This window comes from Sander vitreus, chromosome 13, assembly GCF_031162955.1.
Source record: "Sander vitreus isolate 19-12246 chromosome 13, sanVit1, whole genome shotgun sequence".
NCBI classification, from domain to species: domain Eukaryota; kingdom Metazoa; phylum Chordata; class Actinopteri; order Perciformes; family Percidae; genus Sander; species Sander vitreus.
The window spans coordinates 8,201,330-8,225,831 of NC_135867.1; the positions used below are offsets into that span (position 1 = coordinate 8,201,330).

At 39.9% G+C, this 24,502-nt stretch overlaps 1 protein-coding gene across 3 annotated transcripts; it reads right to left on the reverse strand.

The window, feature by feature from the left end:
* Positions 1-483: 483 nt before the first annotated feature.
* Positions 484-23,896, reverse strand: sec24a (SEC24 homolog A, COPII coat complex component). 3 transcript variants are annotated; one of them, XM_078265632.1, is made up of 23 exons: positions 23,506-23,896; positions 18,545-19,105; positions 15,920-16,084; positions 14,577-14,639; positions 13,483-13,649; positions 12,959-13,146; positions 12,444-12,546; positions 10,753-10,876; positions 10,456-10,565; positions 10,095-10,207; positions 9,617-9,735; positions 9,147-9,202; positions 8,631-8,837; positions 7,383-7,506; positions 6,928-7,086; positions 6,618-6,791; positions 6,420-6,530; positions 4,762-4,937; positions 4,409-4,546; positions 3,922-4,026; positions 2,772-2,864; positions 2,465-2,568; positions 484-2,050 (listed from the first exon to the last, which is right to left on the reverse strand). In XM_078265632.1, exons 1-23 carry the CDS (start codon positions 23,564-23,566, stop codon positions 1,936-1,938), a joined length of 3,336 nt encoding a protein of 1,111 aa, XP_078121758.1. In that variant the 5' UTR covers positions 23,567-23,896; the 3' UTR covers positions 484-1,935. The 3 variants fall into 3 exon arrangements, with proteins under 3 accessions (XP_078121758.1, XP_078121757.1, XP_078121759.1); XM_078265631.1 differs by having other exon boundaries at positions 10,753-10,879; positions 23,506-23,895; XM_078265633.1 differs by lacking the exon at positions 14,577-14,639 and having other exon boundaries at positions 10,753-10,879.
* Between the last annotated feature and the right edge of the window lie 606 nt (positions 23,897-24,502).

A 24,502-nucleotide genomic window follows, 5' to 3' on the forward strand; every position in this document is an offset into this window, starting at 1 on the left:
AATTAGAGCTGTAACTAATGATTAAAAAGCTCAAAACTTATAAGAGTTAATTATAATAGAAAACAAAAAAAATAGTGTTGGGAAATAGGGTCGGGAAAATATTGTCATTAACATCAATAACTGTGTTGATGCATCAGTTTTTTTGGCATTTCTCCATCTGGAACTGCAGTGATTCACAATTTACCAGAGGTGGGACAAAGCCATCATTTTGCAAATTACAAGTAATTCTCGAGTCCAAGTCCTTAACTGGTTATGTTCCCCTTCACCCAATTCAATACCAATGTCAGTTTAAAGAGACAATGAATGTGTTGTGTAAAATTTGTATTTATTGCTTTCACTGCAAAATGATCAAGTGCGTCTTGGTCTGTTATTCTGTGACACAATTAAATGTGTTAGATACAGGGTACCTTTCCATTCAGCTCACGCAAAGTGATTGGCTATCGAATTGATTCAAAGCAAATCTTTTGTCAGGAAAGTGACGAGTTGATCTCCAGCAAACGTTTTTATAACATTTTTTTTTAAGTCCACACCTCTGCAATTTACTCTGTACAAACAAGCTATTTTTATTTTCATCAGTTTTTTTTTATGAAAGACAATTTTGTGCATGAAGACCAAAACATATCTGTTCCTAAATACATTTTTGCTTATATAATACATAGATTACAAACTGTATGAAATCAGACCAAATCAAAAAAACCTTCAATTCACACTCAAGTCAAAACAAAAAATTTGACTATTATTGGTCCATATTCTGTGTTGTAGTCTTTGCTTCCACTGAATAAACACTGTTCACCCACCAAAACACAAAACCACATTTAAAAAGTCCCAAACATTTTATTTCCTTAGCGTCATTTCACCTAAAGTTTCTACTGAAATCATCAGCATTTCTTCACCTTTTATATAATGGTCTTTTTTTTCCAATATACAAGTATCAATAAGCATGATTAAAAGATCACAATGGCTTTGTTATGCATGTTAAAGAATTTCCCATATCCTATTATATTAAAATATTTCATATATAGAGTCTGTATTTAAACAGAGGTTTAATAATAAAAAGTGACTTCCCATACAAGGCAAATATAGAATTTAATCAGACCGGGAGTCACATAAATTATTAGATAATCGGAAACAAAAAAGAAGAAATAAAAAAAACAGAACAGCGATGTCGTCAGAGGTGTTCTGAATGTCCAGAGAGAAAAGAGATTTTCTGAAGGACAGATCAGACCAATGAAAATGACTTTCCACTGCCAAGTCCACACATTCAAGGCAGTAACGATTGCTAGGTCAGTCTGCCTTTAAACACCTTTAACTTTCCTGCCTTTTACAACAGAGTCTACTAATTTGTTCGACACACAATTATAATGACCGAAAAAAAAAAAAAAAAAAGCACATGTTCTGTCCTTCAAGTAGGATATTAAGAGTGTTGCTAGAGCTCAGGTGTTCTGTGTACAAATACTCCTGGTGACACTCAATAACAGTCTAAGCGCAAACATACTAACCTTCCTCATAAACCTAGTCTAAGGCATACATACATACAAACACGTTTGACTTGTTTTAGTAAAGACTGCGCTTGTTGAACAAAAACATTTCACACATCCGTTTGCCTTGACTGTATCTGAACGATACCTCAGTTAGACAGCATTGTTCTATGAGAATAAACACTGATTCATTCGATCATTGACATAATCACCATCATCATCTTGGATTTCTTGCTTTTGTTTTATCTTCCAACGCAATGCTTCAGCTCGGTAAGAAATGCCAAATAAGCATCAGAATTAATTTCTTTGTCACACTGTCCTTGCACTGTCCGTCACGTAGTTTAATGTCAGTTCAGCGTTTCCTCAGAGAGATAGTGGACCACAGCTGGAGATGGAGCAAGAGGATTCTCTCACACACACACACACACACACCTCGTCTCCACATTCCCACTGAAGATTATTTGGAGATTTGCTGTTGGAGGTGGAGCAGGAACTCGTAGTACGACAGGGCCGACTCTGTTCGGTCCTCGATCATGTTCTGCATAAAGGTGGGTTTCAGCTGGCTCTCGTCCCTGAGAGAGCCAAAGGGTGAAAGAAAAAAAAGTGGTTAGTTGTAGTTGCTCTTTCATTATAAAGTGCTGAGGAAGGGAATACAAGAGCTTGGTTTTATTATGTAAATGTTGAACTTCAACACACTTTGCACACTTCTAATTTTCCCATAAAACTTTTTTTTCCTGAGAAAATTATAACATTATAAATGACTTTTTAAATTCTGTTCCAGTTTAAAAAAAAACAAAAAAAAACCTCATGAGTAACTTCAGTGCTGCTCAGTTTTCAGATTGTACGAAGAGGAACAGACCTTAATATTACAGTAGATTAACTGCCAAAATTAAAATCTACCAGCAGCTGATTGCTGGTTTTAATTTCCCCACAGTCTTGCTACTTGATTCTTTACTCTTTTATACAGGATGTTGCCTGTTGCCCACCTGATGACATGCAGTGAGGGAAAGAACGGCCTCTGATCCCTCAGCCAACCGATGAAAGCCCTGGTTCTCTGCGACTCGGCAGTGTCTAGCTCTGGGAGTAGGTACTGTGAGAGGAGAGAGCGACAGTCAAGTTTTTAACATCAGGCAGGAGGATGCAATGAGTGAGACTGTATTGTATGAGAGTTAACAGATAGGACCCTTATGCCATCCTTAAGACAATTTGTTGGAAAATCCTGGTTCACAGATACAGCTCTGAGGCAAAGTGGAATATAAATGTGTGTGACTGCTGCAACAGGAAGTGTCCTACCAGGTTATCAGGCACGGCAGCGTAGTTGGGAACTCCCAGGACTTGTGTGAGGAAGTTGGGGTGGCAGTTCCGTCCGATCCACAGATACATGACCTTTTGGAACAGAATAAGGTATATAAATAAATAGTAAGAATTTTAATATTTAGAGTTACTGGGTGCCTGAGCTATAGGAGAGTTAAAACTGAAGCTTGTACGGATGTTTTCATTCAAAGCCACATTGAATAACTGCTACTTCATTATGTAAAATGTTAATTTTACACGCTCTTCTCCAGTGTGTTGCAGAAAGGTTTATGTCATTGCTAATGTCATGGGCCGTCAGTATCAGTAAGGCTTTATTTTATAGAGCTTCCACTTTACACCAATGTTTCACCATCTACAGGCAGATAGACTGATTTTGACACAGGTAGCCTTAACAGCTCAAAATGGATTTGTACACAAACTGCACACAAATAGTTTTTTTACTTTCTTTCTTAGTATGCTATTATTCCCCCTCTACTCACAAACCATAACCCATAGAAGCTATATATCCATAGCATCTTAGGGGTTGACAAAAGTTATTGGAGAAAATGTAGAGAATCATAAAATAAATATAAGTATGAGTGCTAATTTTAAAACCATGGCTTAAAGTGCTCATATTATGCTCATTTTCAGGTTCATAATTGTATTTCGAAGTTATATCAGAATAGGTTTACATAGTTTAATATTTAAAAAACACCATATATTTGTTGTACTGCACATTGCTGCAGCTCCTCTTTTCACCCTGTGTGTTGAGCTCTCTGTTTTAGCTACAGAGTGAGACATCACACTTCTATTCCATCTTTGTTGGGAGTCGCACATGCACAGTAGCTAGGTAAGGACTACTAGCCAATCAGAAGCAGAGTATGAGGGCGTGCCATGCTAGCTGCTAGGCGAGCATTATAACGTGTTACAAAGTGATGCACGTTCGTCACGGAAGTAAAGGCTGGACTACAATAGAGCTGTTTGGAGCAGTTTGTGAACAGTGTGTTCTCTGGAAGATGGTAAGTCCCTTTGGGGTGGACTTTGGGCTTTTTCACTTTGTAAACGTATTACATGCACAAAAAAGACATAACACAATAAAGGAAAGGGAAATAGCCAAAAAGCATAATATGAGCACTTTAAAGCTTCGTACCGTTCCAGCATCCATGAGGAAAGCTGCCTCCCTGCTGAGCTTCTCCACAGACAGCTGCAGCACTCTGGGCTGAGGGATGGTTCGATCATTGATGTTCAAAGCTCCCTGGGGATGCATGAAACGGAAGATAAGATAAGAGACGATAACTCAGTAACAGGAAGACACTTAAGATAACGTGGGAAATATTGGGATGACTGTTCAGGTTCAGCCCACTACTAAAAATACATCACCTAGACTGAATTTAGAGTTAGGGACGAAATAATGGTCCTAAAACATGACTCGACTTCCAATTCAAAACAGTGGTTTTCCATATATCATAAATATGTGTACTACGCAAACATTTTTCTTCTTCTTCATTTTTACTCCAATCATATAATATTATTCATAAACAAAACACTAAAAAGTATCTTTTGCTTCTGAACTTATTTTTTCAATTTAACTTTATCCAGGGTCACTACTTTTTGAGACATGATTTCATCCTCCTCACCTCATCGGTCAGATCGTCGACACGGTACAGAGCAGGGTGGATCATCAGTAATGCGTAGACCAGTGGCTGGTACTTCAGCTGACACATGGCAAACAGCCGGTCATCCAGCCTGGTGCTGGTGCCCGTCCTGAAGGCTTTCTGCAGGGTGCACGCACACACTGGATCAATAAAGGCTCGATGGAGTGGTTTAAAACACAAGATTCTGGTAGTAAAAGCAGTTTCAGAAGTGCCAGAAAATGTTGGGACAGTTTCATTTTAACAAGGCAAAAAACTAAAACAAGATTTAGAATAGAAGATTGTGTGTTCAGTGTAGCATTGGTCAACAGTGCAGTTGCTGTGCAATGAAAGCTGACCTGTTTCAGCAGAGCAAGAATGAAGAGGGGGAAGAGTCTGAGGCAGGCCGGGGCCAGCAGGCCGGGCTGCTGGATGGTCAACACAGACTGCCGGTATGACGTCAGCGAGTCAATGGCAGCGTTGGTCATTGCATCTCTGGCGTCACTCAGACTTGCTGTCGCCGAGCGGTCCACAGCTGGAGAGAGAGACAGGGACATATTTGCAGTCAGAATCTCATTCTTTTAAAACCACTATGTGTAGGATTTTAAAACCTCTGACTTGGGCAGTCCCCAAAGGTAGTAACAAGTAGACTTGGAGAGGCACAGATGAGGAAAAACAACATTTCAATGGCGTCTCAATTCTGTAATTTAATGTATATAAAGAAAAGGAGAGATCATGAGGAGTTCACAAGTTGAATACTGCTTTGTGTTTACAATTGTGAGGTTGCCAATTTTGGATTCTTTAAAATGAATGAATGTTGAAACAAAGCATGAAAGTTTATCCTTCACCTTGAAGTTTGACAAAATGTGATTTATGAATTTCAAAAGAATTTAAGCTTTTTTTAAATTTCAATGCAACTTTAGACTTTTAGTGTTGTGGACCATCAGCCGAAGTGAGGCACAAACAGTGGTAGTGCCATTCTGTGCCATATTTTGAAGAGAGCAGAAATATCGGCGTCTGTTCTCTAAGTGACTGTGAGATGAGCCGGGACAGATCTGACTGCTCAGTATGCGGTGGTTGCTAGGTAATCACAGCTGTTGCCACTCATCTCCATCTGTCAGTGCTAATAACTGAAGTGGATGAAAACCCTGCAGTAATTTAGTATCGAGCCAATCAAAAGACTATTTACTGCAACAATGAAGAATAATTAGCATGAGTGATGCTTTAATCAAATCCAAGTTCATGTTGCTTATGTGATGTGATCAGGTATCCAGAAAATTCAAGTCAAGAAAAATCGAGACAAAACTCATGGAAATCTGCATGGTATTACTTCATCTTCACATTCCTGCTTTAAGTTACTAAACACAAGGATGAAAACAGCTGTAACTCATTAACACAAATACTACACACACAGACACACTTTTTAACAAAAATAAGGTACTAGTGCTGCATGAATTGACTAAATAAATCAAATAATGAGTTCTGATACATGCATACATGCAGAATTTGTGGGTAAAAAAAATGATATGCTATTGAAAGTATGCCTAATCTGAATAAAAGCAAATTATCTGACATGGCATTCAATAATTATGCACAGCACCAGAACATATTGTTTCTCAGTTTGTTTTCATATGTATCTGCTGAGGGGGGGGAAGTCTCTCTGTGATCACCCTAAATCTGAGTTTAACATGTGCATGTATGAGCATGGTTTTTAAAATCAATCGTTGTCAAATATACAACTCACACAAGTACGATGTGGAAACTTGAAACCTCGAGTGCACACACACTGTGAATGGACGTTTCAGTGAAATAAAGACATCTTGTGCCCAGAGTCCAACTTTTCAAATTTACAATATTTGCTAGTTCATAGATTCTAGACCTTTGAACTGGGGAAACTGCTTGAAATAATTATTTGATACAAATTCTTGAAATTGCATCTGCTCAGAGTATTTTTATACATGTCTTAAAACATGTCTGGAGGGGACCTTTGAAATGTGTTTGCTGGTTTAGTACCTACCCATACAAGCCAGCAGTCCAGTGATCGCTTGAACATCAGCCCCAGCAAAGATGTCTGCCAGAGAATTGACCACAGGAAGACACAAGGTGTGGACACGGATCCTCCTCTCTCCTGTAAGAGAAAACGTGTTATTTCAACAAAAGACAAAGAGATTGATTATTTACATTTTTCACAATGGCTTTGAAAAAACAAAACAACCTTTGCTGGACGTGTAAAGCAACGCGGCCTGGAAAGAGACGACTTGCATGTCGTCCAGGTTTTCCTCAATGGACATCTGAACCGCAAAGCCAGCGTCTGGGTTCACATTGGGAAGAGACAGCAGATCCGTGGAGCGCACAAAGAAGTTTCCGTGGAACGTGTGGATGGACAGACCTGCAGAGAGAAACAGAGAGACAAAATCAATCAAGCTGGACTGACAGCGCCAATCAAACACTCAACTGCAAAAAAAATAAGTCCCAACAACAATCAGTCAATGCTTGACCAAGCGCCAGCAGTTGTGCCAACGGACCTTTGGTGCAGCGTATCCTCATGACGGCCTCGAAGCCGATCTTCCTGGTTAAGTATCTCTTCAGATCCTTCTGGAAGCACTCCACCTGAGCGGGGTTGTGCTGGTGGTGGTAGGAGGGGTAGTAGTAAACGCTCCCTGCCGAGTATCTGGATATGCAGCCTGGGAGAGAAAAAGCACACAAGAGGAGAGGAGGAGACGCTGATTGTCTTATATGTGACGTGATCAAAAATATATTCACACGTCATTTTCCACGTCCTACTGTTTAAATCTGTTCTTTTGAATAACTTTTGCCTGTATCCAGCTTTTTCCATAACCGATGAGGTTTTGGTTTTCACCTATTCTACTGACTGATCATCAGTGTTTTTAGCCCTTGTGAGACATGTAAACAAACATAAAAAGGTCCAATAAACCCTCCCTCTGTCCACCCTCTCCCAACCATTTAGTCCGGGACTTGCCTAGCGATGCCAGGTCGCAGTACTGAGAGCTGAGCAGGAACAGGTCAACCGCCACCTGCTGACCGGAGCAGTCCAGAGCCAGCTTCTTGTAGAAGTCTGTCGCTGGGGATAAGTGCTGGATGTCCTAAAGGAAAACACACCAGGTGAGACCATGAGCTCAAAATTGGAACATAATGCAACTACCCAAAATTTGTCAAAATCTAAAGACATTTTTCAAGATCTAATTATTGTTAAAGAGCCAGAAAGACAGATTAGTCTTGAATGCCGGCCCTTTGGCACCAAGAAATAAAAAAGCTATAACTTTTCCATGACTTTCCATATGTATATAAGACGGAGCACTTTTGTGACATGAGCTCAGTGTTGTTTTGTCTGGCTTCAATTGCCTTGAAAGTAAAAAAAAAAATAATAATAATATTTTTTAACCATGACTGTAATACGTAAGAGTTAATGCTCGACGAGGCGGCGGAGGCAACTGGTCTCCCCGTCATCCATTAATTACAGATAACTGACACCTCTTAGGGCATGAGCCTCCTTATACCATGATCACATGCCAATGTTAAGAGGGAGCTATTTCTAGTCCGCTCAGCTCACACAATCCTTTGGCTCAGCTATGAGCCAGAAAGCTAACGTTATGGTTGCAAGATTGAAAGTCAGTAAGATTGTGTATGGTTGACAATCAGTAAATATCATGATTTGACAGTATGTTTACCAATGAGACAAACTAGCTATCAGCCATGTCGTTATGCCCAAATCAATATCAAGATTTTCGTGACCAAATTATACACCGTGTGTACTTTTGGCCGCAGCCCGAAGTAGCGAGTTTAACAGTGAATCGGAGGTGAGATAATCGATAAGTGTGAAACAAAGTATAGTAAGTTCACAGGGGCAGTGTAACTTAATTCTTGCAGTTTGTGTGTTAGCGCGTGTTTAGAGGATAAGGCACTGAAGGACTACACTTAGTGTTGTAAATAAGATATTCAGATTATTCTTTTTATTCTTTTAATGTAGCACATTAGCTCACCAGCATACCATCTACAATGGTAAACACACACCGGTACTACTAAGAAGCTGTCCTACATCGCTTTTTAATGGAAACCCTGCAGCCAAATCAGAATAGAGTATTCACCCATACCATGGTATAATCTCTGTTATTTCATGACTTCCCTAGAGAATTCTGAATAATGCTGCTGTAACGGCTCTTTAATCCTATTGTATGTCCAACAGACTTCTCATTGATGTCTCTCTAACCTTGGCAGATGCCCGCTGGTTGGGGTCTTCTCTGGACTGGAGTGCCCCCACACCGAGGTTAGGCAGCTGGGTCTGAAAGATAGACATGCGCCCTCCAGTAGGTGACAGCAGCTTGAAGGCTGCTTGCAGAGCTGAACCCAGGGCAGACTGGGTCTCCATGGTCTTTTCAAACAGATTTGGCAGGCTCGTCAGCAGATCCTGCACAAGCTGAAAAACAAAAAAGGGAGCGAGTCTTACTTTTGAGAACCATTATTAATCCCCGAGGGAAAACTTTCGTTGCTCAATTCAGCTTTCTTCCATCCAGAATTAAGGGGCCATAGTCCGGGTGATTTAGGTTTCCTCTCACACAGTGAGCAGTTATTAATGTTAATATCTACACAGTGTAAGAAAAAAAAAAAAGCACACGACTAAAACCAAGCTCAACATTCATATATATGACAAAATTAGGGTGTTTCAGGTTATTCACATAATAATTCACATTCACGACATAGCTGCAATTAAAGTACATTTTCTTACCTCTTTGCATTCATTGAGGTTTACTAAAAGGCTGTCTGGTGTTGGTAAAAAGATATCTGTGAAACACAAAAGTTACTATTTAAACAAATATAATACAGCCACCCTTGTCATACACAGCCTGATATCATAATAGTGGTAAGAAAGTTTTTTTTGTAGCTACTATGAAGCAATTCATTCAAATAATATAATAAAGAGCAAGCCATTATTTGTGGCGCAGCTACCTTGACATCAATAGTTAAATGGATTTAAGAAAAAACAAGACGTAATCTTGATAATTTTATCTCTGACATTAAGAAATTTAGATCCAGCTAGATTTCGCAGAAGTTTCCCTGAAAGCAACAGTCCACCTGGAAAAAGCAGTTCCTGATCTCTTGATATCTTGTATATGCATTCTACATTTCTGCAGTAAGGGTTCACACAGCTGGTGTCATGTTGCTGTAGTAATGAACGTGTGGTCAGCTGCATCTCACCTTCGATGTCAGACACGATGAGCATCTGGGGCTGAGAAAGTCCCTCCTGGAGGTTGTAGAAGTGGATGGTGCTGTCAAAGGTGATGAAGCCTACCTTTGTCCGAGAGTCTCCAGGAAGCCTGGGACACAGACATACACAGAAACGCAGACACAGACACACACACATTAATAAAGCTAACACTCAGGTGACAAAGATAATATACTTTCATCTGTACCTGCTTCAACCTTGCAGTATGAAGTTAGAAGTTATAATATGGGAAAAGTGAGTGTATTTATAAACAATGAAATACCTTCATAAACAACTTTAAATTATGGACTTATTAAAACTATATCAGTTTATGGACACATAAAATGTCGATTAAACTGAATTCATGAATTGGCCGTCTGTGCAGTTTAAAAGCAAAACGGGAAATGACTAAATGAGGCCATGCAGTCTTCCCAACATCTCTATTAAATGGAAATTGAATGTTGTACATACGCATTGATGTTGTCCAACAGTGACTGGCAGAACACATTTAGGTAGCCTGTTTCCACTGCATTATGGGATACATCAAGAATGAAGAGGTAAACAGCAGGCTGTGGTGGCCTCAGCTGGGTAAATGAGGACAAACACATGTAACATTACTCAAGGTCAGTAAAGACCGACCATCACAATCACATAATACAATTCTATATACTGTATAATCTATACAAATATTACATTTACATACATATCATTTTGTGCCTTGGCACCAATACACATATACGGAAATTAGCTTCCAATTTACAATAAACTGAGCATGCAGATAACTGTTCAGATTCTTAACAGGACCAATGTCAATAAAGCTGTGGAAACATACCATGTATTCTGAAGGAGCAATGAATTCGATGGTGGCGTTCTGGACCTCGGGTCTTTTGTGTGGCTCTCCATACGATCTGCTGACTGGGTTGTACATAAACTCCTCTGGAACTACATAGGCGCGCACACACACACACACACACTCTAGTGAGGTTACATTTCTCCACTGTACTGTACATTTTGTAGCTAGGCTGTATTATTTTGGACACTTGACGATTTCCTCCAATGTTCTCACTTTAAGTGGCTCTTTAGATGATGGTACTTAAAAGAGCATACATCACTCCTCCCTGTTTCTTACCATCATTGACCCGATAGCACAGGTTGCACTTCCACCTCCTCTGGTCCAGGAAAGAGACGAAGGGATTGATGTAGGTTCTGCAAGACCGACACCGGACGATGGTGCTGGATGTCACCACAGGAAGCTGCTGCAAGGAAAACCACAGAATAAAAGAAAGCCATGTAAGAATTCATTTTATTGTAACTAGTTGTAACTGGCATTTCAATAAAGACATTGTTGTTGTTGTTGTTCAGATTGTGCTCAATGAATGATTATCCTCAATGAACACAGGAACAAACATGAGTTCATTCTGACAAATTTTGCCCAGAGGCGTATTGAGTCAAATCTATTCTGAAGAAAAGTGTTAAGAAGATTCTCAGTGTTTAATCAGTAAAGGTTTGAAGTAGTTCTCTTCAAAATATAAAGGAATATAATTGTGGATGAAGTGGATGTGGCTGTAGATAGAGATGTTAATCATTAACATTAATAAAATAAAATAATTTAACAGTTAACCAACATTAAGAATGTTGACCGATTAATACTATCAGTTAAAGTCACACACTATAGCTTTAAACAGTTAAAAACAATATTATATGAATGAATGAATGAATGAATGAATAGAAAAAGTAGTTAAAGTTTGTTGCATGGTAAAAGAAAAATAGGCCATGTAATTTATTTCTGAACTGCCCTTGAGGCTGGGTTGCACAAACAAGGATTCATTTTTAAACCTGATTAATTCATGGTTTAATTTGAATTGATGTTGCTCCAAACTTTAAAACTATCTTCAAAAAAATATAAAAAAAACAACTTTTAAATCTCTGTTTAGTTTTTACTCTAATTAGTAAGTTAAGTTCAAATTGTGTTGCGCCAAAACTTTTAAACATAATTTAACTGTGATTCAGTATTGTGGAAAATAATCAAGTTAAGGGACAGGCTCAACCCAATGGAGTTATATGATGCTGCTGAATTTCTCTCATGATACAGGTTTAGCAAAGAAACCGTTCTGGACTTGAACAGGAAGATTGGATCAACTGTCAAACATCACCAATGCTCCAACTCATGGTGGCTCTTTTAGGCCACTGGATTATTGCCAGCTATTATTTGGCCATATTGATCCATTCATTTGGTCAGGAAGTATAAGAGGGTTTTAGGAGAAATTGGATACATGATGACCAATAAGTAATGTTAGGCTAACTGACTTTTTTTTTTTTTTGCTAGCTAGCAAATGTAATGTTTTATTTTGTTAAGGAATAGCTACAGTCATATTAACTGCCTTTTTCTTTTTAAGCTATCTAGCAGGAATAGCTACAGGCTAACTGACTTTTTAGCTAGCTAGCAACACATGTAATGTTTTGTTAAACCTATTTACTAGGTCCCGACAGCACATTTATTTAATTTTGGTTTACATCAATCAACTTGGATTTACCTAACTTTAAGTCTTTCTCCTTCACATGCTAAATCCAGTAAGGAACTTGGTTAAGCAAATCGCCGGAAGCTGGCTAGAAAATTTGGTTTCCCCCAGGGAGAAACGTGGTTGTGTTTCTACTGTGATCCTCTTAATCCGTAATACCAATTGAGTAAAACAGGTTTCATGTTTACATGACATCTCAGAAATAAAGGTTATAATAGAGAGCCAACAACAACATTATTTCAGTTGACGTAAAGGCACTGACTGATGTGTGTGCACATTAAATATTGAACTGAGGTGTTACCGAAAGGTCTTTGAAGGGGTGGAGCAGCAGGCCCAGTGGCATCTTGGCTTTATTGAGCAGTGACTGAGTCTGAGGGATGCTGGTCAGCGTACTACGAAAAACCCTGGCGAGACACACAAACGCAGAAAGTTCATATTCCTTGAACTGCATGCAGAGATCATGTTGTCCCCGGTAGTACACATGCTTCAAAATTGATGTCTTGGAACAATGTCGCCAAGGAACTCCCAGGGCAACATATCCAGGGAAAACTTCATGATTATCTGATCTACTACAAAATGTGTACAGTTGCACAGATGGCAACGAAATAGATAACATTTTGTTCTTTACTCTAAGCAGTAATTTAAATTGCAAAAAGTCCTACTTTAAGTATTTAGTGCATTTAATACTACATAACTACATGAAATAGTTAAAAAAAATTGAAAGTGCAAACAATTAAAAATCACAGTATAAATCAGTTTTAAAGGATAATAATATAAATATAGACATGCTGTCAATAGTAGTCTGCCATGGCTTACTCTGGGTTGCAGTTGATCTTCTGCAGGTCCTGTGGGAGACAGGGTGTTGGGGCGGGCATCGGGCTTGGTGGCAGCAAGTTCCTCTCCTGCAGCAGGTTGACCACTCTCAGGGCCTCTGGGGTGCTGGACTGGAGGCTCAAGGCTGCCAGGGACGGGCTCAGTTGGGCTGGTCCTGGGCCACCAGGTGGCTGAGAGAAGGGAAACCAACAAGCTTGTTTGTTAGTCGATCTATTTACCAAAAACTTACGAAAGCCAAATCATAAAGCATGGATGACCACCCATGCTTTGATTGACTGGTGTAGATATCTGCTGATATTCACTGCCTCTAAATCTGACCCCTTTAAAGCCAAAACATCAAAGATTTTATATTTCTCTAGCATTTTTTATCTTGTCATGAGAAGCAAATGCATGACAGAAATTGCAGAGCACATCGTTCTGCAACCAGTAAGAATGAGCTAAAGAAGAGTACATGTGAAATGCTCAAACAGTACTCAGTCAGTGCATGGCTGTGACTTTCCTCTCACCTGCTGGTATGTCTGAGGTGGTTGAGTGTAAGGCTGCGTGGCGGCCTGCATCGCAGGGTGCATGGGGGGGCCGGCGTTGTGGAGAGCCGAGGTGTTCTGGTACCCAGGGGGAAGGGAGGGGTAGTGGCCCAAGTGCCGACCAGGTGGTCCGGGCTGGGGCAGGCCAGCTGTGGAAGTAAAGGGAACAGAAATTACGTCAGTTTACATGAGAAATCCAACCCACTGAGTAGCAGTGATTACTAAAAAAGTGAACCCCTCTAAATGATATATTATAGACTATATTTGTCTTGCTGTTAACAAATCATATGATAAGACCAAACAAATCCATTAGTCCAACACTTGTGCCCCAAGCCAGATTAGTACACATTTGGTGGCTGATGAGTATTTACAGCAGTACAACCGTGTATGTGAAATTGATTTAAAATAAACAACAGTGACGGGGTTTCGTGGTGATGAAGGAACACGTCCCCAAATGTAACAGTGTGGCTCATTAATGTGTTTTTATTGGTCCATGTACAACATTGGAGCTCTTATGCAAAGAGGGATAAGCGACATCAGCTTTGGTTACACACACACACACACACACACACACACACACACACACACACACACACACACACACACACACACACACACACACACACACACACACACACACACACACACACACACACAAGTTCTTAGTGGAATAAGTTCATTAATGGATTTGGTCTTTTCATGGAATTTGTTGATAATATGAAAAGTATAGAATATTTACAGACTTATCCTTTAAACTAAAGAAAATGAGAGATTTGTAATTGGTAAAAGCACACCAGAACTGACATTCATTGATGGGGCTTTACTTCTGGGACATTGTGTATTTAGTTTAAAATCAATGCAACAGGTTGTTATTTGTAAGTGTTTAAACAGTACTAAAAGGGATTTACTGTAGAAGGCCGTACTCTCCTTCAAAAACTGTGATATAAATTGAAAGAGGGCAAATGATGCCCAGTTACGGCAAGTTGTGTAGCAGCTATGAAGTCTGCTTTGTAAGTTTAGACTGTACATATGGTTGGTGTGAAAATAATCTAATATGTGGCAGAAAATGGCCTTACCCATTTTGTTGTCAACATGATTATAGCTGTTTGGTGCTTGTGGGCCATTGCCAGCCACAGTTCCTGTTTCAAAACAAATACAGATGTGATGTGAACAATTTTAGTGACAAGTTTTGCTATTTCTATCCCAGTGTGCCAACCACGAGCTATGGAATGATCTGATCTACAGTAGATGGACACAAAAGACTACTGAAGCAAAACAATAATATTGATGATGACGATGATGATGTATGGTGTTTTTAAGAAATATTTATACTTTGGGGTTTCTAAGATGTTAATTTAGAGGTCATTTAGGAGATATGATGAAAAAGGATGAGAGAGAGAGGCAAACAAACTACCAAACAGGAAATATGTTACTAGGGATGCACTGATACTAAAATAAATACTGGGCTAACACCCAGCTCCATAAGCACAAGTTATAGAGATCAAAGCAAAGCATCTTCAGAGATATCGGTTAACTTATTTATAACATTTGGTCTAAAATTAACAGACTGGAGTTCTGTATCAGCTGATTCTGCAATGCTTCATATTTGGTATCAATTTAAGGGATGGAATAAAAGAATTAGTGCATCCCTAGATACAATGAACAACAGCACAGAGAGGACAGGATGAGGAGCAAAGCACTGACACTAACAGCAACTGACAAACCACACCTGGACATTCAATATCCCCCTCCTGGCAGTCGGGCTCAGTGGGGGGCAGAGTGCTGTTAACAGCACCCCCACACTGAGCTGGCATGTAGAGGAAGGAGGAGAGGGAGGGAAACAACGGAAGGTGATCAGAACAAAAACGGCTGGCTTATAAGTGGACATACTGTTACACACTCATCGCTGACAGCGTTCTGATTTTACAATCGGCACAGACCCACAAAACATTTGTACTTTAAACATGTAATTATATACTTGCCTAATTTGTGGGAAAAATGTTGTGCTGCATGGACTTTGACCTTCAATTTTTTTCACAAGCTTACAAAGCTAGATAAAAAGTTAAAACATACCACCCTCTGACCATCTACAATCGGGCTGAAAAACTAACTCTACTTAAGTGACTGGTCATGTTGTTTTATGAACAACTGGCTCCATTTCCTTTTTTGGTTCAGAAACGTTGATTCAAACAATTTTTTACTAGTCTCGTCTTGCTGAGTTCACACCAGGCCGTTGGCACCTTTAAGACCACTCAAACTAAATCTGACAATGTAAAATGTAAATAAATGAACAAAGTGATGCAGTAAAGTATAAAGAAATGTGGATGTGGCGCTCAGTGTGTTGCTGTCTTTGTAGGTTGTCATACCTGAGGACAAAGCACAAAAATGTCACGTGCCCAGTTTTAAAAACACCACTTACCATCTGCCTTGGGGGGTGGAGGTGTGGCATTGGCCATTAGGGTTCCAGTAGGAGGCGGTGTGGGTTTCATGGTTGGTGGTGGGCATGTAGGTGGGGGGCCATAGGGTGCTCTGCTTGGCTGGTATGTGTGTGGAGCCATGTGAGTCATTGGCGGAGGTGCAGGGCCTGATGAAAAACACCAACAGTGATTCATTTTAGGGCAACAACTCATGATTATTCTCATTATAGATGTAGATTAACCTTGTAATTCTTTTTCTGATTACTCTAATATATAAAATGTGACAAAATAGTGAGCAATGGTCATCACAATTTCCCAGAGTGAAAAAGCATAAAACTCTTATAAAATTAATCACATATCAAAATTGTTGCAGTAATTTTTGTGAGATGACAACACCCTCCATCACCTGGGTGAAACTGCATCATCACTGCATCTGTTTTGTGTAAAAAAAATAAATAAATAAAGAAGAGCACTCTGTGGTACTGCCACATATCATGTAGAAAAAAATATGATGGCAACATTATAAGTTCTGACTAGAGGCAACAACAGGGGTGGCACTACTGACCCACAGCGAGCTAATGTCAGAACAATGACAGCAACAGAGACATGTTCATGTCTACTGACAAACTAGCCAGTTAAGATGCCTCTGGACTCCAACTCCTTGATTAACTTGTTGATCAATACATGCAGGAAGTATGTTCTCTTTTGTCTAAAAGGTTAATACATTTTTTTAAATAAATGAGACTTACAATGGCAAGTCAGTGCCAATTATAATGACAAATGGTGATCTATATATTAGGGAAGAATCTATCATTTCAAGGACAAAAGGCCAATAGTGTAAAGACTTAATTAGATTAGAGACTATACTGAGACAAAGCTGCATTATAATGACTAAAATGATAATCCTCTTTACTTCACATTGTTCACGGCACTTTGGTGCATTTCATATCGGCACTGTAACATGTTACATTCATATGAAACATTTTAATGACAAATACTTTATCACTGTTAATGCTGGAGACTGAAACTTTCAGCAGCTCAAAAGAGCCAAAACGGTTCAACAGATTATTGTTGCAGGTGGAAAATCGGTGACATTTGAGAATTGCTTGTGACATGTGTCACATTTTTAATTTGCAAGAAAGCAATCGCAGTACGCAACGTCACAAAGACCTAATCATTTCTCCAGTTAGCTGCAACTCTCACTGTCACCATTGTACTGGGAAGATGTGCCCTGATGGTGCTGCTGGGGGAAAAGTCACTAAAATCAAGCCAACTCTTACTGCTGGGGGTGTAAATGCGAACAGCCATTTTTAAGCCAATCTGACCATTTGATTGAGAGATATGCTGGTAACAGACAGACTGAGGCAACCAAGTAATGCACTAAATAAAGCTTTTTAAAAAATCAAGGTTAATTTACATAATGCTATGACAAATCATTGAGACACTGTGGCCACGGATTACACAACCAACTACATGCTAACGTCACTTAACAAATCCACTTCCTCCCTAGAAAATCACTAGTTGGCAGTAGAAGTTACTGACATTCTCTTTTAGTGGGCTTTTGTTTTTGACAGAGAGCTAAATACTTCTCAGTGGAGACAACCCTTTACCTCTCTCAGAAAGAAATGAAACTACTTAACTACCTGATCTATCAATTGTTTTAACAGCCCAGAAGATACGGTTGTGTGCATTCTGCTAACATCACCAGTAGAGAGCAATCATTTTAGCAATACACCCTGGACCAGAAACTGAAAGTAAAATTTGCATTTGTCCTAAAAGCCACGTCATGCTGCTACATAAGAATCACATTTAAACAATAAAAATTCTGAATTGAACTTTGTACAAATTCAGAGTAAACGAGCCTGTGCCTGGGAGGGAGCCATGTTCAAAGTAGGAACAGAGAGCAAGGTCCAGCTCCAACATAGCAGCATTCTTGACATGCATATCTGTATCACGTCAATTAAAATGGTGATGAGAAAAAAAGACGAGACAGTAATAGCGCTATAGAAAGGTTATTAGAAGGAGAACATGGTGGATATCTTACAGTGATTAAGTAATGGGGACCCTGGAATTAAGGTTACAGGGCTAACGTTCACTGGTCTGATTTATTGAAACTTAAAAGGATGATTCATCTTTTTATTGATGTGAGCCAAGGAGTGCCTGCATTAAGAGTCTAATTCACTCCCAACTTCATCTTGTAATTATCTTATCCTCCATTTGAAAATTGTATTGTGCATATAGATCATTGTTTCTCAAATGGGGGTACGCATACCCCTAGGGGTACTTTGGAGTACTGCAGGGGGTACTTGAGATTTTTGCTAAATGCTAATTTAAAAATATGTCATGCATTATTCTGAAAATAATTATACTATAATAATGAATGATCTTTTGTGATGGATTCTAAACATTTGAAACGCAGCATTTAAATGTTTTTCAGTTACAAGGTGGTTGTTTGGTAAATCTATCACTGCCAGCGCTGTATTGTACCTGTATTGTTTTGCGCTGGTCAGGGGGTACTTGGCTTAAAAAATAAAAACATTCAAAGGGGGTACATTATTGAAAAAACTTTGGGAACCACTGATATGGATGGTACAGTTTAAACTACAGCAGAGCCTTTGTGTTCCTACCTGGCTGGGTATATCCGTGTAGAGAGGTGGGGGGCATCCCTGGGCCTGGGGGCTGGGTGACACTATGGGACACATGGGCTGGTGGTGCAGAGCTGTAAGGTGCCGATGACGGTGTCGAGCTTGCAGCTGGGTTTACATGGTTAGGCACGGGGCCGTGGGGAGGTATGCTCATGGAAGTGGGTTGCCCCATTGGTGGGGGAGCTGTGTTGTAGTGCCATGCTGGAGCCATGGGCTGCGGCTGCCGGGGGTTTGGGTAGTAGCTACTAGAAGACACAGCAGAAGGGGGAGGTGTGGTCTGTGCAGGGGGCAGCCTAGGACCAGGGCTGGCAGACTGAGGAGGGGTATGGGATGGAGGACCTCCAATTAGAGGCCTGGTCAACAGTGACTGGCCAGGCTGGTAGGAGCTGACTGGGTGAACAGGTTGGTATGGCCCAGAGGGGTAGAGTCCAGTGACGGGGGGTGCGGGAGCTTTGGCCTGCATTGGATTGTAGGTTGGTTGGTGAGTCATGCCATAGCTGACCCCTGGCAGCTGCTGCAGGCCAACTGGATTCTGCGACGGACCTGCAGAAGAGAGAATGAAAAATACAGGCATGTTAGAAAACCTAGATCAAAAACAACAGGCCTATGTTTATTTAGTTATTTGATATTTCTTCTACCCAAAACAACACAAGTCCATCCATCAAGATGACACTTGAGCCCTTTCAGTCTTACAATTCATTTTTTAAATGTTCCGGCAATTTTACATGTCATCTCCAGGTTAAATACTGATTCAAGATTCAAAATCCTTTATTAATCCCACAACAGGGAAATTCACAATTTCCCACCTATAGTTTGTTTGTTCTGGTCCATAACAGTTGAGTTGGTAAACTTGGAGCATTTTCCCATTGGTTCATTTTCTTTTCCCACAAATATAAAATCCAAGCGAACCAAATTGCATAACTACAAACCATGTGAGAACGTTGAATCTGCTTATTGGTCAGATGTGTCTGGAGCAAGAAAGTTAATACAGGAAGACAGTCTTGTGTTCTAGACTAGTGCATATTTCTGTGAACGAAACATCACTTTTCAATTGTCCAGATAGAGCAGCAGCTGCAGCTGCTGCTGCTGCTACTACTACTGCTGCTGCTGCTGCTGCTGCTGCTGCTGCTGCTACTACTACTACTCAAGCTGCTATAGTTTGTATGCTCTGTAACATTCTAGAACGCAAAGCACACCTGGCTACAGCAACCAAGGGGGAAAACAAAACCAAAAGTCTGATGAAATTGGTGTGAAAACACCCTTACTTTCAAACTGTTCTCCAGTCATGCTGCCACTGTGGCAGTAAGAAAAAGGGCTGCTGGACTCCCTCGTGTGCCAGATGCCAAAATCTGAACAACGATTGCAGCTCTCCAGTTCAAAAGCCAAGCCATTAGCTTCCAAGAAAGACGAAGCCAGCAATGTTACAGATTCCATGTCTGCAAAGGGCTTTTGTTTGTGATTCAAGTGTCTTAAACCCAAGCAAGTCTTTGGGTTTAAATCTGAAGTACAGTTCAAAAAGGTAAATGAAAAAACAGATGGCACAGTACTTATAGAACACCAGTGAAAACCACTTAGATCCACCAAATGACCAATGAAGTGACAGCCCAGGGTCTAATCCCTTTATCCGAGTGTAATTCACCATGAACTGCCCACAGTGACAGTAAGTGTGGGGCTCTAAGCCAAGTCTGACCTTAGTAGTAGTAGTAGTAATAGTAGTAACACCACAGACACTTCTGCACAATTAACAATTCTTTAAATTGTATATTGTGCAGATACTAGGCTAAAACATGGCATTTGTTTCTCAACTTCCTGAATGTCAAATCAATACCAAGAATCATGGTGTCATACCAAATATCAAAACAGGATTCACTCTTTTTGAAATAGCAGATGATGCAAGATGCTGCAAACAGCAAAAAACAGATCTCAAATACTTATCTACTCGTCAGTAGGAAAAAGAAAGAAAGAAATGGGTCAGGAAAAGACACCACTTATGCCATATTACGATATCCAAAATTGAAGACGATATCTAGTCTCATATCAAGATATCGATATAATTGAAATCGATATATTGCCCAGCTCTAGTCAGAGTGAGAATTCATATAGAAAAATGTGTTATCTAAATAACAAACAATCTAACAGGCAACAGCTTAAATTGCAGCACCAATGTATCGCTGTTTGCACCTTAAATGATTACATAGGCCTATATGCAAACCGATTAACCCATATCTACTTAGCCCTGTGCTACATACGTGGAAGCAAAGCTAAGTGAATTTCAGAGTGAGAAGGGATTAGAAAACTCTCAATGAGCAAAGATGGATGAAGGCACATAATCCACCTCAAATCTTTGTCCTTCCCGAGAAAAGGGAAATTGTAAGAAGTTCCTAATCAGTAACAGCTCTTGTTCAATCAAAAAGCTTGATGTGGAATTAGAACTCTCTGCCAATCACAAATCAACCCATTGAAAGGTAAAACATAAAAGGTAAAAAATTGGCCTCAGTAACACCAAGTGGGTGTATAACCTTATTCGCATGGGACTTGTATTACCTGGGGACCTCTAGTAGTTTGTAATAACTGCGGAGGTCTTCTGTGATCTCAATCCCGTTCAAATCTGCCATGTTTGTAATTTATCAAGAAAAGATTCCACCGCAAATGACCTACCAGATTTTGCCAAACAGAGTGGTTGTGTGATAATTAGTCCCGTGTGAACCTGCATCTCTGTGATCTGGGGTTGAATTTACTGCGTTGGCAATTATAATTGAAAGTTTTGACAGAACCTTGACATCATATTCGTGGGATAAGTTCAGTAAATTCAAGTAAAATACAGACTATGCAACTGTGCAACATGAAACACAGATGTGGGGGGGTATTTATTAAATCACATGAGGTCCTCTGGTAATTAGGGATGTCACGATACCAAAAATTTAGTATTCAGTACCGATAGCAACAAAAGTACACAATACTCAATACTAAAGTCGATACCACAATGTGTGTAAAGAAAGGGAAGAAAATAAGATTACTTAAACATTTGGAGGGTTGGGTTTCCACTAAAAAAAAAATTCTTTTAGTTTCAACTTTCTGTTATGGTGTGGAGTGGAGGGGGCAAGGAGAGTGTGACTTACAAAAACGAACAGGTCAGTCTTCTGGACCCCACAGCCCGTACCGTACTGTCTTTCATGAGTTCACCTGGAACTCCCAGACAGTAAGCATTGTTACAGTATTTACGTCCGTTTCTCTCTGCCGTTGTTGTTTTTCACAAAGAACCGGGCTGGTTAAAGTTAACTGATGTTATAGAGATCCGTTAAAACAAGCGCTATCAGAGCACACGTTAGCTTCTGATAGACAATGGCAGAGAGAAATAGACTCACTTGCGGTTTGGGAGTTCCAGGTGAACATATTATTACTGGATGCACATCAGTAGTGTAAAATACAAGTGACATGTGGAGACATATTGGTGTGACAATATATAAATGACACAAATGATACTTCCTCCCATTTGAATTGTTCATTCGCATTACAGATAGCTCATGATAACAATGAATTTACAAGCATTGTTCTGAAAACTCACCCCATGCAGCTTTAGTGACATGTTTTCATGGTTTGTTCCTATTGTCAGTAACACATTGTTTTCAAATTGATTAGAGGTCAAAGAACAGAGCTGGATTAACATCCTTTATTGACCCATCTGATTCAAGGGAGATGGGAATATGATTATTGGGGAATGCAGTGAACAATTAGAAGTTCAGATACAGTTCAGACACATATCTACAGTTTTAGAAAACCACCTGAGGCATTTAAAGCTCAAGCTGCAATTGCTTCATCTGAACAGTACAAGAGAGCTCCTTCCCATGCATCAACAAGAAACGCTTCTGAAGGTTGCACATAATCACACTTTTGTCAGATGTCACAGGGTGTTTTTCCTCACCATTCAATGGAAACCTGATAAAAATGTTCAAGTAATCTCAAGTTGAAGTAAGTAATTGGATGAGCCTACAGAAAGATCTGCAGCAACATATCTGGATCATCCCCAATTTGCCACATGTACAATAACGTCATAGCAAAAACACCCGAGCTATTTAACCTGCTAAAAAAATCTGCAGATGGGAAAATTCAATGGGAATGTTAAAGTGTACAGTAAAAAAACTCGGAGGAGGCAGAAAAAGGAGACAGATGCGAAAAGACGAGCTAAAGCTCGTTAGATATTTTATCATGACAGGAATGGTTCTGGCTAACTGAACAGCTGGACAGGAGAACAACAAGTGCTACGTTGACGGTTTGATCATATCATTGCCGTTATGTTTACTGGGAGAAGATGGAACAACCTGACACCTGTCTTAAAAGTCATGATGCCCGTTGACCTCTCGGTTTGTCGACCTGTTGGTCTTCCAACTCGACAAATTAAAAAGTAGCACTGGTAAAATGTAGTTAGCAAAGACTCGGACTCAACCCCCCCCCATCCATAGTCACTACAGGTTACATTAACACTCATCCGTTCTATAGTTAACTTCTTGACTGTTACAATACTGTGCTGTGTTGTTTATTCCATTTTGTTATGTTTATTGTATGCCCGAAACACACCAAGGCAAATTCCATGCTAGTGAAAACATATTTTGGCAATGAATCTCATTCTGGTTCTGACCAAGGCAGGTAACGTTATAGCTAGTTACCTTACCGACAGCAACAATTTAACGTTAAGACAGGTCAAGATTAACTGCAGCTGTCCCGGTGTAACGTTAACTATACATGACAGCTCGCCGTTGCTTGGCTATCTTAATTTACAGCGTTACTAAGCAAGCCAGTTAGCCCACTTAGCAAATAGCAACAGAGACAAGAGACAAGATCCAAGAACTGCTGCTAGTGTCAGCTTATTACTTGCGTTTAGCGAGTTAGCTCCTGTTAGCTACTTTGCCTTGAACTAACTTTACTTACATTTGAATGTTACTCACCGTTCACATATGCCTGTCCTGTCCCTGTCCCATTCTGAGAGTTAAATCCCGCAGTTGACATCTTGAAATAGACACCAGGACTTAATTTAGAGGTGCTTGGTTGGCGAAAAGCTAACGTTAGCTGCGTCTTTAGCTGGCTAACTAGCTGGCAGTAGCGGGGTAACGTTCAAACCTGTGGCTCTGGCGACGTTTAGTCAAAGCGGCGTCTATGGTGACGTCTTCTACTTTCGTAAAAAGTTAATTAGATGACTTGTTGGCGATCACAGGTCCATGGCTACAACCGAGACCCCGTTCAACTACCTACGGGTGAGTAACGATAGGCCTTGTTAGAGTATCGTGTGAGACGCTTCTCCTCCCATTCACCGGAAGTGGGGATCACCCAGCAGGATCAACGTAAAACTCGTCGGGCATGCGCAGTATGTACACGTGGCATTTCCTCCTGTGCTCTGGGTTTTCCAGTGTACTGGAAACACGAGAAGAGAGTGCAATATTTGTATTGTATGTACACTCAGTATTTTTTTAAGCATTTTCTCATTTAGTTAGATGTCAGCGAGATCGGTAATCTTTCCATAAAGAATTCAAGCGATCACCAGAGTAATTTACACCTATAGATGAAGTGACATTTAACTGCACATCCTGGACTATTACCCCTGACCATTGCACATATTACATACTGTGAACTTTTAAACATCCCTTGATCAATATTTTTGCACACCCTGCACTAAACCGTACAGCCTTATTTCTTTCCCTTTCTTAAACTGTTATAATGTACTTATTTCTTATTGTTAGTGTCTTTTTAACACTTACTTTGCTAATAAATATGACTCTGAACTACCTAACAAAATGATGTTCATGACTTTACAGGCTAGATATAAAATACTATAATATAACACAGTGGTTCCCAAACGTTTTCAAGTAAAGGACCCCCAAACTGACACATATTAGACCATGGCCCCTATCTGACAGGATTTTTCCTTTTAGATGTTTTATTACAGAA